This window comes from Penicillium cosmopolitanum (assembly GCF_028827165.1).
Source record: "Penicillium cosmopolitanum strain IBT 29677 chromosome Unknown utg000013l:1.0-859999.0:1.0-860633.0, whole genome shotgun sequence".
NCBI lineage: Eukaryota > Fungi > Ascomycota > Eurotiomycetes > Eurotiales > Aspergillaceae > Penicillium > Penicillium cosmopolitanum.
The window spans coordinates 83,331-101,347 of NW_026622683.1; the positions used below are offsets into that span (position 1 = coordinate 83,331).

Here is an 18,017-nt window from a genome sequence, read left to right on the forward strand (position 1 = left end):
CCCAGTGGGTCCCCATTTTGGTGTAAACAGGACAAATATGCCAAGCCTTCAAATACTGTATGTATCAGAGCTGTTTTAGGGCCTTATATATAGGTATTTTTAGCTTTTTATTTAATAATATTATTATTCTATATTAAAAATATATATATTACAGGTTAAAAAGGTTAAAAATAGTATATTAAAAAATAAAATAAATTACAGAGTTCTATAGTAAAGATAGTGGTATTCCCTACTAGATTATATATATATTTTTATACAAAGTCTTACTTTCTTAATAACTTTTTTAATACTTAATATTTAGATCCTAAGTTTTAAATATAGAACAATTAATATTAGAAAAAGCTATATATAAAATATTAAGTTCTAAATCCTTCTAGAAAAAAAGATATAGAACTGGTATTCGAATACAGTACATAAAAATTATGAAAAATTATAAAAGAATTATGCTAAAATAGGTCTAAATAGGTCGAAATGGGTTACCTATTTATAACCCACTGGGTTTTGGGTTGGGTTGGATTCTAGCTACTATAACCCAAAACCCAGTGGGTTAGGTTTTGGGTCGGCATGTTCAACCCAAAATGGGTTATGGCGATGTCTATCAAGGACTACTAATATAACTTACCCTATCTTTAATTCCTTGTCTCCCCTCCTATCTCCTAACCCCTACCTTATCTTCTCTTCTATTTCCTAACTCTTACCCTAACCTACGTCTATAAACTTCTATCCTTAACTTTACCTCAGAACCATACTAACCCTTAATTTTCTCCTTACCTTATTACAGATCTAAGTTTCTATAATTAAACTCTTACTACTAGACTCTAGTACTACTAAAAATAACAGAGACCAGTACCTAGAGTAAGCTAGATCCTATAGCAGAAACCCTCCCCTAAGAGCTTATAGACCTAGGCTAGGAAGAATCAGACCCTAAGGATAAGGTAGAATCTAAGGCTTCTGGGGAATCAGAGAAGCTAGAAGGTAAATTCGTCTAGGATATACTAGATAAGGTCCTTAAGAAGAAGATTAAAGCTCTATAAATACTAGGCAGATAAAACTACTTCTGTAAACCAGAAGACAGTCCTACTATACTAAATATACTTAGAAAGTAATCGTACTAGGACTAGTAAGTATATATAGTATACAGGGCAGCAGTAAACTATTACCGGATATAGATAGAGAAACGAGCCCTAGTCTTACAATATAAACCAGAGACAAAGAACCTACCGACCGTCGAGCAAATATCAGTATAGGTACAGGCCCTATACTTTATCTGTCTGCCTACTAGAGAGTAGGGTCTGATTCTTCTCTCCTCCTTTATATACCTTACCGATAAGATAGTATACTATATCGTAAAGATATACCTAGTAAGACAACTCCGGATCTAGTAGCTATACGACTTTACCTATAACAGTAGCCTTAGGACAGACTATCCTAACCAGGGCCTAGAACCGGTAATCTAGGCGTATAGGATTCTATAGATTCTAGTCTACTATAGTATTACCCTAGTAGGAGAAGACAACAGATTCCTATAGTACCTTTAGACATTAAAGCTATAACATAAGATAAAACATCTATTTAGCCCTAATCTGTAGCTAGAAATTATAGCAGCCGACCGCTACTATATTATATCTTTTACTAAGAATATCCAGAAAATCTAGGATAATAAACCCCTACCTAGTAAAGCCGGTAAGAGTACTAGGATCTATATAACTAACGACCATAATAATCTCTGCGTAATTATACAGAGGGATATATTAGGTTTAACCAATATCAACAGACACAAGATATATAACTTAAGACGTTTTACTACCTGTAAGGAGAAATTCTACTATCCAAAGGTTAAATCTTAGGGCCCTTTCTATACCCATACAGGATACCTCGTTCAACCGACGCTTATAGGATCTTAGGAACATATCTAGTACAGACCGGTCTATAATAATATTAATATATTAAACCTTAAGAGTACTATTCAGGCACAAAACAAAGCAAAAGGAACAGAGAAATAGGGACAGAAACAGACCGTATCCTCTATAACCACTAAGTCTGCGCAGACAAAGCCCTAGAAGAAGGCTAAGCTACAGAAGCCGGTAGCCGGACTAAGTAAGACAAAGCTACAGAAAAAGATACCCCGACAGGCCCCTGTACAGACAGTAGTTACATCCCCTAAGAAACTAAAAGCATCGGTAACTAAGGCGCCCCGCTAAGCATTAGAGATATACACAGCCAGCGAGAACCGTAAGGACTTAGGGACCGGTATCTACCGGTAAACAACCAGACCAGCACCCTACAACTAGGGATCTAGACAAGATAATAGAGGAAGGGCTAGACAGCCTAGGCAACGAACTAGAAGACGAGATAAAAAATATCTTTAGCAAGTCCGAAGCGCCACGGTCCGGAGACAAACGTTTCCAGAAGCTCTAATCAGCGTACACGGAGACTAAAGCCTTACTGCCTAAGAACGTCCTGCGCTACGCACACCGATTCTACTTCCTAAACTCTGTCGCTAAGGAGATAAGCAAAATCAAGAATATAAGCCCTAGCCTACGGCACACCGGAGGACAACCGATAAAGAAGCAGAATAAGGTCGAGAGACTCGCAACGGAGTAGGGACTGCAACAGGACGTCTAGATAGGACAGAGGACAGAGATCGAGGTTTTCTTTTCTTTATTGCTAACTCAGCGTGAGGACACGCCGTCTTTTTCACAAGCCGGGTCATATTACACATCTAGCCTTTAGCACACGTAACTAGCACTACTTAGTTACCTTCCCGACGGAAGTAATATGGACATCTTCCTCAGCACTCGTCTTCCAGACAAGTAGATCCCCCACTGGGGTTACAATATCTTAGAAAAAGGTTTTATTTAATACTACAAACCTGGAATTATCTTTCAGTAAGATAACGCTAAAATCTATTACTCATATAGCACGCAAGAGTAGTTTGAACGTTACAGTATTGAGGTATTAGATAGTCTGTATATTCGCGCGATCTAAGCCCAATTGAACCTGTATAGCTTATACTCAAACGCAAATTATATAAGCTATACCCTAATCTTTTGAATTATGGTACCTCTGACACTGATTAGAAGCTATTCAAAAAGACGATAATTAAGGTATAGGATACCCTAGATCAAAATAAAATTAATAGCTTAATTAGATCAACGCATGCGCGTGTAATTGCTTGTCAGCAAGCCCACAGCTTTTATACGCAGTTCTAGACAATGAAATCTTTTTATATATATTGAATATTGGTATTCCTGCTCAGACTGATCGGCAGCTTGATCATTCTCGCAATTCTCTTGGATATCGCGGGTCTTGTCAGTCGCTCATTAGAAGGCGTAGACTCGTCCTCGAAAAAGACCTTTTGCCGCTTCGACTTTTTCCGTGTCATCGGTGGCATCGTATTTCACTCGAGGCACCAAGATGCCTGTTATTTATAAATACACAGGATTGGCTCCCACAGTCATATCGAGACTGACAGGACAGTGTTTGTCCATTGCATTCTTTTTTGGAAACGAGATATGGGATACAGGGCGCTCTACACATTTACAAGTTGCTATGTAACAAATAAGGGCAGAGCTAACCCTTTAAAAAGTAATATTACCGATCACATCTTGATGGTTAATTTCGGTTTAGGTCCTATCACTGGTTTCTTCTCATTTGGCCTTGCTTTCTTTGCCTTTGACAGCAGAGAGCCAATATCTTCGAAGCCCAACAAACCGGCAAACATAAGCGCCGAGCGTCCGTATTTATTTCTTGAATAAATATCAGCTCCAGCATTTAGCAAAAACTCCACAGCAGTATAATTGCCGACAAGAACAGCAAGGTGCAGTGGAGTAACTGATTCAAGTTCTTCAGAAACATTAGCACCTGATGTAATAAGGAGACGTATGATTCCAGCCCAGGATTCCTTTTCCCCTCCTTTCCAAGTTGGAACTTGAAAACGTAAAATTTCTTTGATACTCTGTTCGTAGGCCATGCCAATAGCTTGTGAGAAGTAGGGTCCTCCAACAGCCAGATGCAGTAGAGACCATTCTAAGGCAGAACGAGGAGGCTCGGTTTCGGCTGCTCCTGCCCCTAGAAGAATTCTGACACAATTAAGATGACCATTCGCCACAGCAAGCCAAAGGGCTGTTACTCCTCTGCGTAACGGTGCTATTTCCGCGCCATAGGTTAGCAGTTGTTGTACCACATCTGCGTGTCCGTTGCTGGCGGCGAGATGAAGTGGAGTCCCCAAATCATAGCTATGCTTTTGCGTGGCCCCTAATTCCAGAAGAAGCTGAACTATGCTTGTGTGCCCGTTTTCTGAGGCGTGATGAAGTGGATATACCCCGCTGTAGTTCCACTCATCGATACTTGCGCCACTGTTCACGAGTATCTTAACTATATTCAAGTTCCCTTGTTCTGAAGCGAGTGCCAATGGAGTTGCTGTGTGGTCTTGTGGCACCTCGCTTTTTGCACTGATTTGTGCACCAGCAGAAACTAGCAACTCTGTTGTTCTTTTATAATTTTGTTTGACCGCGATATGCAGAAGGGTATTGCCATCCTTATCGTAGTCGCTCAAATTTTCTGTTCCAACAACAACTTCTAGTGCCAATACTGTGCTTTCAATCAGCGCAGCTTTGTCCCAGAAGTCTAAATAGCGCACGATTATAAGTTGAAGTTCAGGCAGAAAGTTGTGAAGTGCATGCTGGCTGGTTTTTAATTTTTGTGACATCTCTTGGAAATGCCACTGAAGCTAGAACTGTTTATCTGGTGAAAGGTTGCAATGAAATTCCCAGGAGGACGAAGTTGAGGGACTGAGTGGGAAATCTTCCAAAAATGGCGGACTCCTGAATCGGACCCAAAAAAAACTTAAAAAGCCGCTAGCTTCGGAGCGTTCTGACAGCCCTAGTACTGTACCAATTCTTTGCGACGAGCCTTGCTCTCATTGCTCGTTTTCAATTCCATGATCCCTTATTTACGGCGCAACACTACGTGTTTGCTTTTCGCTTCTTTAAGCGTTTCAGGGCCACAGCGTGCATGTCACCAGTCATTTAGCCCGATCCCTCGCAGTGAGTTGGACCTAGATCACGTGATATACATTGGCTGGGTTTTCAATTTCTTTACCCGCCTGTGGGTTCTTGGCGGGTACACGGTTGATTAATTGATTGACTGATTGATCTCTCACGCGTTTTGCGGCTGACGGCTGCATGTATGTTTTTATTCTTATCTCAGCTGTGCGTTTAGCGTCGTGTTACACCATATGAGATACATCTACCTATCAACTTGTTCTGTGGCAGCGATGCGTTGTCCTCAGGAGGTACAGCTGCTGCTTTGAAGCAGGTTAGCCTTTCTCCCAGAAAAGTGTTCATTGTTGTGATATGAGGTTGGTGCAGATCAGGGACCAAGCCGAACCATCGGAATTAATCCCGAAGTATGTATACGAAGAACCAGGTTGATTGGAAATCAATTTGATCCTCTTGTTGTATATATAGCTTCAATGTTCCCTCTGAACGTATATGTACAATAACTCTGTCAACATACCTCTGAACTACAACATAAAACAATCCACAATCCGACGCACCAGAACATCAAACTTCTAGTCATCGTATCGATATCGGCCTGGCGTTCGGGCCTAGAGAAGGGTTGATCGTACGATTTCGTGATCTGGAGAACTGTTCAGCAGCCCGTTAATTTATAGGAAACTAAAGATTAGCCTGAGTCAGTTTAGCCAGCAGATAATCATTGTTCGGAGGGTCCAGGGGTATTAGAGGATAATATTGTATAGTATAGTGCCACAACTGTTGATATATAGTCTTAGGGCATTCTGCTACAGTCATACACAGGTATCAGAAGGTAGACCCTAAGGTCTGGATAATATACTTCCCTTCTTCTAGGTAATCTTCCCCAGAGGATAAGTACAGATTAAACATTAAGCTTATAGCTTCCCTTACAGACTGGGCCAATAGGCTTAAGAGCTACTTGAGACAGTGAACGTAACTCTCTAGGTACTTAAAATCCTCAAATGTGAGGATGCTCAGATGCTCACAGAGATCAACGTACGGCGTAGCATACGAAGCAAAGGAAACAGTAGCTGTTCGACGAAAGTAATAGCTTGAGGAGAAGAAGAAGAAGGAAGCTGAGATAGAACTAAGTACATGTAGGCGTGGATGCCTAAGTGGATGCCATCTACGTCAGGCATCCGCGAATGGTAACAACTCCAGTTCGTTACAGTAAATGTCAGACAGCGGCAAACTATCTTATAAAGGGAAATTAGAGAAGCCACTCCTAAAACTAGCCAACTACCCAGGGTTACCTACCGCCTCAGATAATCTAGCGGCAGACCTCCTAGTTAACCGTAAGTGTAGATCACGACTTACGCAATATTAATTCTGTTGAAGTCATAAATAAAACGCGAAAAACGAATGGACCCGTGACACTACCTGAGTTGAACCATGGATTATATCCACACTTACTTCTGCGTCTAAAATCCCATTCGCGGGTCTATTACCTAAGTATAATTTTGGGCTTCAGCGTACCTATCCTTTAATAGTTTGAGTTGCTGCCTTGTATGAAAACAGATTCCCCCGCATATGGCGCTCGCAGGCTACATACTTATCTAACTTGAACTTTATCGCGAGGTACGCTAGTCTACATTCCGTTAGCTACCTAAGAAACCTTGTTGGGGTTGTGCTTGTAACGTACGGTCGTAAGCGGTGGCCTAGAAACGAAACAGGGACGAAAAGTGAAGCGGAGTTAAGTGATAATATTAAAATTTAACGCTGATATATATATATATAATTAAGGTCAGTTAATTATGTGTATACTAAGCTGTCTAGCAAAATTATTCGGTCTATTGAATTTGTATGTAAAACGAAGAGTTAGGTGCTAATTAGAGCGGCGGTTATGACCTTATGAAATCCCTCCGCTTTAGGATATCGTTAGTAAGGCCGAATGAATTTTATAAAACAGTCTGGTTACTGACACTGATTGGCTTCAATAGTGGCCATACTGATCGAACTTATATTTGTGCTTACTTATTAATTATTTATCCTCTGAGGAGAAATAAACCTTTGAGACGATTGCCGGTTCATTGGAACCGTAAACCAACATTTTCTAGATAATTTCGTCTACTCTCTGATTCTACTGTATTTCTTGAGAGATCTAGACTTAGCCTTTTAAAATACTATGTTATCTTGTATATGATTTAGGTCTGGTGATTGACAAGTATACTGGTTCCTGTATGTACTATAGAAGAGCGAACGGCGACCATCTAAATCAATGGGCAAGTATCTGAGGCCTAATGTCTCCTACAGGCTGGACTGCCTTAGGGCTTACCCCTGTCCCCGATCCTCTTCCTCTTCTTTAATGCAGACCTCGTATAGCGGCAGATCGACGGCTAGGGAGGAGCGGTTGCTTTTGTGGATGACTTCACCGCGTAGGTAACCAGGCCAACTGTGTAAAGTAACTGGGAAGGTATTGAAGCAATCGTCAATAAAGCGCTTAACTAAGAAAGGAGGAGTAGAGCGACTTTTGAAGCAGAGAAAACCGCTATTATATATTTCGCCCCTAAGACCTATAAGTTAGACTCAGAGCTATTTACTATTAAGGGAGAGACTATTGTACCCAGAGACTATATTAATATTCTTAGCGTTATAATAGATACTAGACTTAAATGTAAGGATTATATAGACAGGGCAGCGTCTAAGGGCTTAGAGACAGCGATAGAGCTTTAATGACTTTGAGACCTATTTCTAGCAACAGTACAGCAGCTTTTTGTATTAAATATAGCCCTAGTAGTAGACTACACCTCTAATATCTAGATATATACTTTTAAAAATACGATTATAGGGCCTATTAACAGAGTCTAAAGAATAGGATTATAAGCTATTATCAGAATATTCCTTACGGTTACGATGAGTATAGCAGAAGCAAAAGCTTATATTACCATAGTATAATACTGACTCTAGAGATAAGCTATAAAGATATAGACAGATATATGTACCCTACTAGTAACTAATACTCTCTACAGAAGTATAGTACAGATTAAGAAATTTAGATAATGCTACTGTTCACTATTATATCACATTACAGATATACCAAAAAATATCAAGATAGAGATACTGAGAACTATTAATCTATTTATATTAGTACTATAGGAAGAATATATACAGGAGTATAGTTAGGATTTACTAGAGATATAGACTGAAGTAGATAGAGTTATACAGATTATAATCAGCAGCTTAGCATAAAATAAGATAGTAGAATTTAGTATAGTAATTAAGAAGTAATCATCTCAGTATTGAAAACTAAGACTAGATACCTCCTCTATTATACTGGGTATAAGAGTAGAGCAGAAATTATACTCTGCAGAATTAGCAATAATAGTATACATACTAGGCACACTATAGGGACTAGGGCTGCGCTGCTTATAAGCAATAAAGCAGTAGTGCTTATGCCGAGGAACCCTGATAATAGCCAGGCCAGGAATATATGTGCCAGATATACAAATCGATCTTAAGACTACAGTGTAATGGTTACTAAGTTGTTAGGCTAGAGACCTATGACTAGGCAAGGATATTAGACAGTAGAGATCAGATTAGACAGTTAATATACAGACTGATTCTTAACGAGATTAAGAATTCTAAATACTTATAGGATCTTAAATATACTAGGGTTCAGGTGGGCCTCGATATATAGGTAACTCGAAGGAGATTCAGCTTCGGATCAGCGTTGAGTGCCTAGGGTGTTGTATACTTAGAATCCCGTGACACTACTGTAGTAAAAAGCTGCTGAGAATAATAAATTTATTAAAGATAACAACAACAATAATAAACCTGCTAACCTACCTATATTCAACAATCAACGTAGTACAAAGCGTAGAGGCTATGCTTCTTCAGAGGGGGGTAGTGTAACGAACCGATGTTGTCGGAGTCATATGCCTGATTACGTAACTACAACCGTCTGTTCCATCTGTACCATAATAATCGTACGAGAGCTTACCTCTCTTTCCTTTCTTCGGCCTTATTACTTTTCGTCAATACTACATGAATATTATTTCATCTCGAGTCCTTACACTTGTAAGCTAAGATCTTAACTGAATTCCAGCTAGTTGTCAAAAAATATAGGATACAGGGATGAGTTTTTCTTGTTTGAAGTAACGTGCAAGAAACATCATCTTTTATCTTCTATTTGCCACTTGGCTAAAGGAGTTCCAACCAACACGCCGTCCTTCGTGGGCGTGTGCTCCTTATGATGGCCAAGCACCCGGTTTGACATCCAAATCACCACTGTCTCACAGCGAGGATCGACATGGATCGTCCACAAATGTGCCGAATAAAGCAAACAAACATAGAATACCAGGATGGACGTCCAGAATGATACAAACCCACTCTGTGCTAGCCATCTGGGATTTCCATTGTCATCCACTGGGTGCAACCCCTGCATCATGAAGTCATACCGGTAGACCATCCAAGACAAAACCGTACGAATCAGGGTATTGTGAAGCAGATACACTGGAAATGAGATACGACCCAGGAAGTTCATCACAGGGTGGGAGAGAATACGTCTCGCATCGGGAGAAAAGAAAGCCCCGTACATGACCACAGTCGTTCCTGCAGACACCACATAGCGATTGATTTCGCCACCGGCGGGAACGATCATGCTCGCAGCCCAGACAATTCCTCGGCTCCATGGCATCCAGTCCGCATTATCCTCCGGAATTGACGAGAGAAATAAACCGAAGACGACCATGAGTGCTGAAATGGCGCGGGGCATTACTGAGGTGGCATGGGCTCCAAAGTCAGCATTCAGCTCGGCAAGGAACATGCCTGCATATACGTTTGTTTCCACAAGAGCTGTTTAATAATGTAAGCGACGGTAAGTATCTTCATTTTCTAAAAAACTTACATTGTCCACCTGCCCAAGAATACAGGTAAAGGAAAATGATGATGCCCTTTGTGTATCGTGGTCGAGCGAAAGTCGTTGCGAGCAGCGTTAGATAAACGGCCATTGAGCCTTGGAGAAAAAACGGAATCGTCCAGTACGTGCCATCATATGGAGACTGGCCATCATGCCAGAATAGTGTCAAATTTCGAAGCAATTTGTCGACAGATGCTCCGAAGCTAGGTCCTGGAGCACAAGAAACCCGTTGGATCCAAGCTGATTCGACAACCCTTGCTATTCGATGCCCATTCAATTGACAGACAAGCCAGGATAGAAGTATAGCAGCATTAGTAGGCACAATTAGCTTGCCAATCCGACCAATTGTGTTGCGGGATAGGTTTGTGAGGACACCCTCCATATCTCCCTCGCGAGTCTCTTTTATGGCCCTGAACGAGTTCACGTAGCCAGTGATTATAAAAAAGAGCGCAAGAGCAGATCGACCGGAGACCACGAGTCGGAAAAATGGATATTGGAAAAGTAAGGCAGTGCCCTGCTCATTCATGGCTGGTGAATTTAGCCATGCTGCAAAGCTCGAGCACACATGGTATGTCACGACCATTAGGGCTGCGATCCCGCGGAGTCCCTAGGATGCAAATAAGTCCAGAGATCAGATTTTAGGGAAATAGATCAAAACCACTTACATCGACCCAATTATCCGCTCGCTTTTTGGATCGCATTTTTGAAGATAGCGGAGGACCGTGGAATGAAATATAATGTCCCGAAAGTCGCGAGCCGCAACTAGGTGCAGCAAGGTTTTACGTCCCAATGGATTTTGTGTGCGAAACACATAAGTATAAATAAACATAGCCAGAGTCCGCTTCCGAATGCAAGCATATAACATGGCGCTCCGTTTCAAAACTCAGTTGCCGAGCTCCGGGTGCAGCAATTCGGTGCAAGACAAGATATTGTGGCGGGAGAACTGATAGAGTCGTTGTGATGATACAACCTTGGAATTGCGAAACCAAACAACTGAAACTCCAATCGAAATATATAGATTGAGTCTGTATGAAATTTGTTGTCCTTCCAGTCATCGAGGGCCTAACTGTTTTTTGCCCCTTCGGTTACCAACTTACAGGGGTTGGTTGCGGCAAGCTGTGGAAAATCCCGAGTCCGTTTCGAGAAGCTTAAGTGCTGATCACTTTCCGCTATGCGGAATTCATATGTATGTTGGCGGTGTTCGCTAGTTGCGCCTTCTGATTGGCTCAGGAATCGATTCTCCCTCACCGCTTGCTGGAATCCCTTTCTGCCACCAAACCACCACTTTGTATTGTCAAGGATCTGAATTTCTACACGTCACATACAGGGATCTTCCCCTCAACCCATTTTTGTACTGATGAATGTGTTAATCAGTCACGCCCTTACATTTTGGACTTTCCAATATTTATTTTGGTATACATTCCAACGATTGGGACACAACACTAGAACGGTTAGGCTTTCCTTTTCCTTTTCTAATTTCTGTCTCTCTTTCAGTGCATTGTCATAAATGATGTATGGCGTCGCACAATACGGTGTTCCTACATACCCTTTCATGAATCACCCCGGAAGAGACCCAATTTGAGCGATGTAAGCGATTCAATCCTCAGATGCCAAATTCAGTAGCCACTCGCTCCAGCCGCCGCAGCGCATAAGGAAGTTTCTCACGCCCATGCCTCATGAGTTCCTAGAGATGCGAAAGCTGGTGTCCTGGGAGTTGCATGTAGCAATAGTACGGTAGCCCAAAATTCCACTGCCCGTGCTGTTGACCATTGCATTGAGAACCGTGCTTCGATTTACACTGGATCCGGATAAGGCGTGTTCGTGGATGGTGAGGGACATGTTCATGATAGACCATGACAGCTTTCGAAGAGTCGATAGCAGAGGGGCAATCTAAGGGACCGGAATTTAATATGAATACAGAATAGAAAGGAATAGCGGAGTGAAAGGATTGCAGATTAACCCGAGGGCTAGTATTAATGTTCTCCCCACTTATATTCCGCATCCGGTCGCATGGTGATACCTGAGACAGCAAGTCAAATCTGCAGAGGAAATATCCTATGATATCTAAAATAATCATATATGTAATTGTTTTCGGTCGGTCTATCTGTATTTTATTACTTTGCCGCTAGGTCATGCGGTCGGGTGTTTTGTTTGTATACATTAGCAATGTCCCGGTACGAAAGCGGATGTTTGAATCCGGAGATGAATCCCGGGGTAGAATTGAGGGCGCCCCCCATCCCCCTTCCTGCAAAGATGTATTACGGCAGTCTTCGTAAACTCCAATCCTCCAAGTTTGTTCTCGATAGCCCAGCATAACCGATCCATGGTGGTGTAAGAAGTCACCGCCTCGAACACTATTGTGTTTATCTGATCAGTGGATTGTTTATGCACTGCCGCTTTTGTCGCCGATATTCAGTCATAATGTATCTCACCAGAGGAACAGGCAGACTCCGCATCTTGATGGTGTCAGTCCTTCTCATTTTCACTTTCTGGCACCTGTTTTCATGGCAAACGGAACCATACGCCTTCTCGATTGGGTCGCTACATCACGCGCCTACTTACAACCTGAGCGGACATACTGAGTTTTGGCGCCAGCTACAGCCTCTCTTCGAGAAGCATGAACCCAATTGCGATCCGCCTCGACGAATTGGCAATGCTCAAACAGTCGGCTATAAGACTTCGGACCCTGACGCTCGACCGGACATGTTGGAGATGTCGACTCGTGACGTCTGGAGCATGACGAAAGCACACTCTGATTTTGTGGATGCCATAAACGCAAACCCGCCAAGTCTATCTTATGTTCCCGGATCTAAGGGTCTGGTATGCACCGCCGGAGGCCCATATCTACCAGTTCTGGTTATTTCGCTGCGGATGCTGCGTCGCACGGGCTCAAAACTTCCCGTTGAAGTCTTTTTGGCAAGCCGCGACGAATATGAGGAGTATATATGCGACAAGGTGTTACCCTCATTGAATGCAAAATGCGTTATTCTCTCCCAAGTCCTGGACAAATCATTAGTCTCCCGGCCAATTGAGAAATACCAACTCAAGCCATTCGCGATGCTCTTTTCTTCATTCGAGGATATCCTTTTCTTGGACGCTGATGCATTCCCTCTCGCCAAACCGGAGTCGTTGTTCGAGCGCGAACCCTTCCAGTCAAAGGGAATGCTTACCTGGCCTGACTTCTGGGCTTCATCTGCTTCGCCCTTATACTACCGCATCGCCTCACAAGAGGTTGCTGCAATGGATCTGCGACAAGCAACCGAGTCCGGCGAAGTTCTCATTTCAAAGAGAACTCATTTCAAAACCCTCCTGCTCAGCGCATACTATAACTACTGGGGACCGACACATTACTACCGACTGTTCTCCCAGGGAGCAGCTGGAGAAGGCGACAAAGAAACATTCATAGCCGCTGCAACAGCGCTTGGAGAGCCGTTCTACCAAGTTAGCGAGCGCATCTGTGCTATAGGCCATAGCACCAAGGGAGGCCTCGCCGGGTCAGCAATGGTTCAATTCAACCCCATCGAAGACTACAAGTTGACGCAGAAAGGAATCTGGCGCGTTGCGGGAGACGATGCTGTGAAGCAGCCACGTCCGTTTTTCATTCATGCAAACTTCCCCAAGTTCAACCCGGCAACGCTGTTCTCGCAGCAAGCCGTCAACCCAGCATTCAATGACGATGGAAGCTATACGCGGGCGTGGACGATCCCGGAAATTGTGATCAATGAATTCGGGCGAGACGTCGAAAAGGAGTTTTGGGCTGAGATTTTGTGGACAGGATGTAAGCTGGAAAATAAGTTCAAAAGCTGGGAAAATCAGACGGCGATTTGCCAGAATGTGAAGAAGTATTGGACTGCTATGTTTGGGCAGGAGGATCCGAGAGGTGTGTGATGCATGTATAGCTGCTAGCGATTTATTCTCGCTGGTGTCTTTCTCTTTCGATTCGCACGCTGTACTATCATAGCAGTCTCAATCTCGGCATTAAATCCCTCGGCGCAGCGATTTAAGTGTCCCAAACCACCTCACATCCCCGCTTGATAGACTGCCGCGAACAACAACTTGGCACGGCTCACTTTCCTTCTCCGTGAGGAGACTCGTTGCGCCATAGCACGGCAGCTCCGAGGCCCGAACAGGCATTGCATATACTATACACCGTTAGATGGAGTGCAGCAGGTATCCCTAACCAGTAATTATTCGATGCATGTTGATGCTTGTCCTCCACTATCGCGCGGAGTGGAAGAAGTGGAAAAACCGAATTAGCATTTTCATCTTTTAAGAAAAAAAGCCATTGTATTATCAGTGACAGTTTCTATTACCTGTAGCAGACGCAAAGACAGATTGACTTTCCACCGCAAATAATCCCGTAAATCTAAATACTGAAAGTTGCCTGATTGTATTGAAGAAAGACAGAACTCTACGCTGAATGAGCTCCATGCCTGGAGCGAAACTCTAGATAAACATTTTCGTAAATGCAGGACGTGTACCTGGAGTTCTAAAATATTATTTCATGTTAGCTTCACATCCAAACAATCACTTTCTGTTGGGTACCTTTCCAAATCCTCCTAGAGCCCAAGTATTCATAACCTTCCGAACAATGGGATCCTGAGCGTCCATTCGTTTCAGTATTTTCTTGATAAAGAGGTATCCCTGGCTTGATCAACCATTACTTGGAATCAGTACGGAGCAATCTTACATCAAGGCGACCAGGCTCTCGAGAATGAATCTCATTTATGGGAGCCGCGTGGGTCACTCCGAACGCAAATGCGAGTAAAGGAATAGCAAGTTGCATCCTCTTCCAGCATGTTGAGCCGTCTACTGAGCAGTAGTAATACCCCCAGGACCAAGTGGGCTGCAAAATCTTGACGGATTGCACCCTTCGACTTCCGCATCCGGCGGCTGCAACCATATTCAAGAGCAATAAGTTTGAAGAGATTCATTGAAAAGGCAATCTGCCTTCCTCCTCCAAATATCAAGCCTCCACCACTCCCGCTGGTGAGGGCCCGCTGAGGGCCTTCCACGGTCTAAGCACAATTCAGTCTGATCATGATTTTTCTTTACCCACCAACTTTTGATGATATTTCCAACCCCATCCCTAAACTTGCTTGTCGAGCCTGCAGATTACAGCTGTTCTTGTTGTACAAGATTTAATATTCCCGAAGCTCAGTTAATGAAAGGACTCCCTTGGGAGTAATCAAGGGGGTGGACTTGGAGGTAAATAACGCAAAGCTCCATAGAACAATGACTGAGGGCTAAAACGTGTTTTCACCTATCACAGGTCGACAATTCTGTCCCCAGACTGAATGCGACCTGGGCATGGAAAACAAGCTCCGAAATAGCGCGGTGATTGATTTTGGCGCGAACCATTTTGCCAGGTCTGAAGCAGAAGCAACTAGGCAAATATGGCAATAATTGAGATATCCAGGTCACTGCAAGTCCAGATACAATTATCTGTCAAACCGAGTGCGGCGTTGATCGGCTACTCATCACCTGGCCTGGAATGCGGGAATGTGGTCCAAATCAACAAGACAGGAGATGTCTGGAATTCTGAGTATTATCTACCTATCCCTTTGATGATACAGAATGCACAGTACACGTCAAGGCAGAATGCCAAGAATTTGAAACATTACAGCAGCTTAGTACTGAACAAAATTCTTCTCCATGGATCTACAATGCTGGTATCCCAACATCATCGAAATCGCAGTATTTCCCAAGCAGAAAGCTCCTGGGAAGTAACGAATAGGTAACTAGTACATGGGTAGAGAGGATACTTCTGATTATTCATCCTCCTAACATTGCAATGTCAATGAATTACTCTGTCAGCTCCTTGATCACGGGCGGCTCGCGTTTTGGCACATGTTCCATCAACGACGACTGGAATTGGCGCCAGATATTTATGCGCTCGGTCGCGTCGTGCGACTCGTGCCGAAACATCCCTGATAGAGCATCAGGTAGGTTATATTCTCGGGGAATCCAGCGCATCTTGTAAGTTAAAATATAGCTGCAATAGCGAGGCTAAATGACACCAAGATGAGGCGTCGGCGAGTGATCCTTGCGACCATTCGTGTTCTGCGTGCGAACATAAATGGAGATTCGTTGACATTGGTGGAAGATAGAAGTGCTTGATTAATTAAGACGGAAGCAAAACATCAGACTGCGCTTTGATTATCCCGGGAAAGATACGAGCGCATGCGGATCCGCTTTAACGGTTTGGCGATGTTAATATACAGAAATCCAGTGTCTAGAGGACCGTGTTTGGAGATCATCCGGGAGCGGCTCGGCGATCGCGCAGTGTTCACGAGTTTGGCTAAACTGAGTAGAATAACAATGTCTTTTTATGGTTGATTGCAGCTGTCTAAATATTTTCTGGGCCAGTAGTTTCAAATTTGCGGTTGATACTCATTACTAGTAACTATTTCTTTTTCTCAAAAGTCGATCAAGTTTCGATTCCTTAGAAATCGAATCTCACTCGATATGTATGCCAAGACTCCGGATGCGGAAGGCGAGCGGACCAATGAAACCATGAACATCCCAGAGTAAGCTCTTAGCTGCCTGTATTGGACATTGTAGTCTTATTAAGCGTGGAGTCTGATTTTCCATCCTCATCCCATTCGCCATGATAACTCAATAGCAGCCGAAAGATCGCAGATACGTCAAACAGTTGTCCACGGTAAACCTCTAACTGGCCAGACTTGTGATCTCGGTTACGGGATACAAGATACCGCTTTTTGTTTTTCCACTCCGTCAAATTAATCATGTTCAGGTATATTCTCCTCTTTGGACAAGGATGGTTGCATTAACTGATGATGATGGCAGGCTATCGCTCATGCGTTTCAGGATACTTCGCACCTTTATTATTGCGGCCATTTTGGCCGGCTGCTTCGTGAGTGGATTATACCGGTACCAATGCCCGTAAACTCAGCTAATGCTAAGTTATCTAGCTGACCTGGAGGTTCTTCTCTCCCCAACGACCACAATGGCCATCCTGGGAGGTCGGAGTAAAGAGCGTCCAGGATGGCGCCTCCTTGAGCAAGTCATCATACGAAGCATTAAAGAGCAGCTTCACCGTAGGAGCAAACGCCGCAGAAGGGAAAGTGATGGACAAGCTGATGCCTCAGTCACTCAAAAGGAAGAAAGTTGTCATGGTCACCGGTAGTTCTGGGACGAATCGCATGCTCGGGATACCACACATCAAAGAGATGATCTACGAAAACCGAAAGTCATACGCCGAGATGCACGGTTTCGATTTCATGTGGGCAAACATGACGAGCTACAACTTGCCTAACGGCGAGCAGATCTACTGGAACAAGATCCCCGTTCTCAAAGAAGCTTTCGCACGCTACCCGGAGGCTGAATGGGTATGGTGGATGGATATCGACATCATAATCATGAACATGACCCTCGACATCTACGACCACGTCCTATCCAAGGAGGGAATGGCACGCAATATCCTTCTTGATCGCAATATGACCGGTGCAGGCGGTCGGGTGACTGGCTACAGCACCCCAGCTACCTATAGGCACGACGACATTAACTTTGTCATCTCGTTGGACTCGTGGGGTATGAACGTGGGCAACTTCCTGATGCGCCGGGGCGAGTGGAGCAAATGGTTGCTAGATCTGTGGATTGAGCCGCTCTACATCTCTCAGAACTGGGTGTTTCCAGAGAACGATGCATGGACGCATATGTGGCAGTACCACAATATTGTTCGGGATCATGCGGCGGTCACGACTCAACGCTCGATGAACGCGTATCCGGATTACAATAGACTCGGGGAGAACTGGCAGCCGGGTGACCACATCGTTCACTTTGCGGGCTGTGGTGGGGATGCCATATGCGAGCAAAAGTGGAACCAGTATTGGAATATGCGCGAGAAAATTGAAGTACCGATGTCTGTTCGGAGGAAGTTGGAACATGGCGCAGCTGAGATTGAAAATGTCCAAGCTGGTGTCGGCTTGCCGTGAAATATATTTCCACGGGATATTCCTACTACTTCAGGATAAATGCCGCGAGTTCGGAGAAAAGCTCCTCGATAGCATTCAAGTTCGGGGGCGGATGGGGAGATTAACATAGGGCTTTTACGCCCGCGTCCTAACATAATTGTTATATACGTTCAGAATGATGGA

General features: G+C 43.5%; 4 protein-coding genes across 4 annotated transcripts; 2 read left to right on the forward strand and 2 right to left on the reverse strand.

The window, feature by feature from the left end:
- Positions 1-3,601: 3,601 nt before the first annotated feature.
- Positions 3,602-4,711, reverse strand: N7509_014011 (ankyrin repeat domain-containing protein; the record flags this gene model as incomplete). Its single annotated transcript, XM_056638648.1, has 1 exon — positions 3,602-4,711. The coding sequence occupies one exon, from the start codon at positions 4,709-4,711 to the stop codon at positions 3,602-3,604; it is 1,110 nt and encodes a 369-aa protein (XP_056480637.1).
- A 4,439-nt stretch (positions 4,712-9,150) lies between these two features.
- Positions 9,151-10,598, reverse strand: N7509_014012 (acyltransferase family protein; the record flags this gene model as incomplete). The annotated part of the gene is made up of 3 exons (XM_056638649.1): positions 9,151-9,833; positions 9,886-10,504; positions 10,563-10,598. The coding sequence occupies 3 exons, from the start codon at positions 10,596-10,598 to the stop codon at positions 9,151-9,153; spliced, it is 1,338 nt and encodes a 445-aa protein (XP_056480638.1).
- A 1,720-nt stretch (positions 10,599-12,318) lies between these two features.
- Positions 12,319-13,785, forward strand: N7509_014013 (alpha-mannosyltransferase; the record flags this gene model as incomplete). The annotated part of the gene is made up of 1 exon (XM_056638650.1): positions 12,319-13,785. The coding sequence occupies one exon, from the start codon at positions 12,319-12,321 to the stop codon at positions 13,783-13,785; it is 1,467 nt and encodes a 488-aa protein (XP_056480639.1).
- Positions 13,786-16,678: 2,893 nt separating this feature from the next.
- N7509_014014 (uncharacterized protein) lies at positions 16,679-17,855 on the forward strand (the record flags this gene model as incomplete). The annotated part of the gene is made up of 2 exons (XM_056638651.1): positions 16,679-16,774; positions 16,833-17,855. 2 exons carry the CDS (start codon positions 16,679-16,681, stop codon positions 17,853-17,855), a joined length of 1,119 nt encoding a protein of 372 aa, XP_056480640.1.
- Between the last annotated feature and the right edge of the window lie 162 nt (positions 17,856-18,017).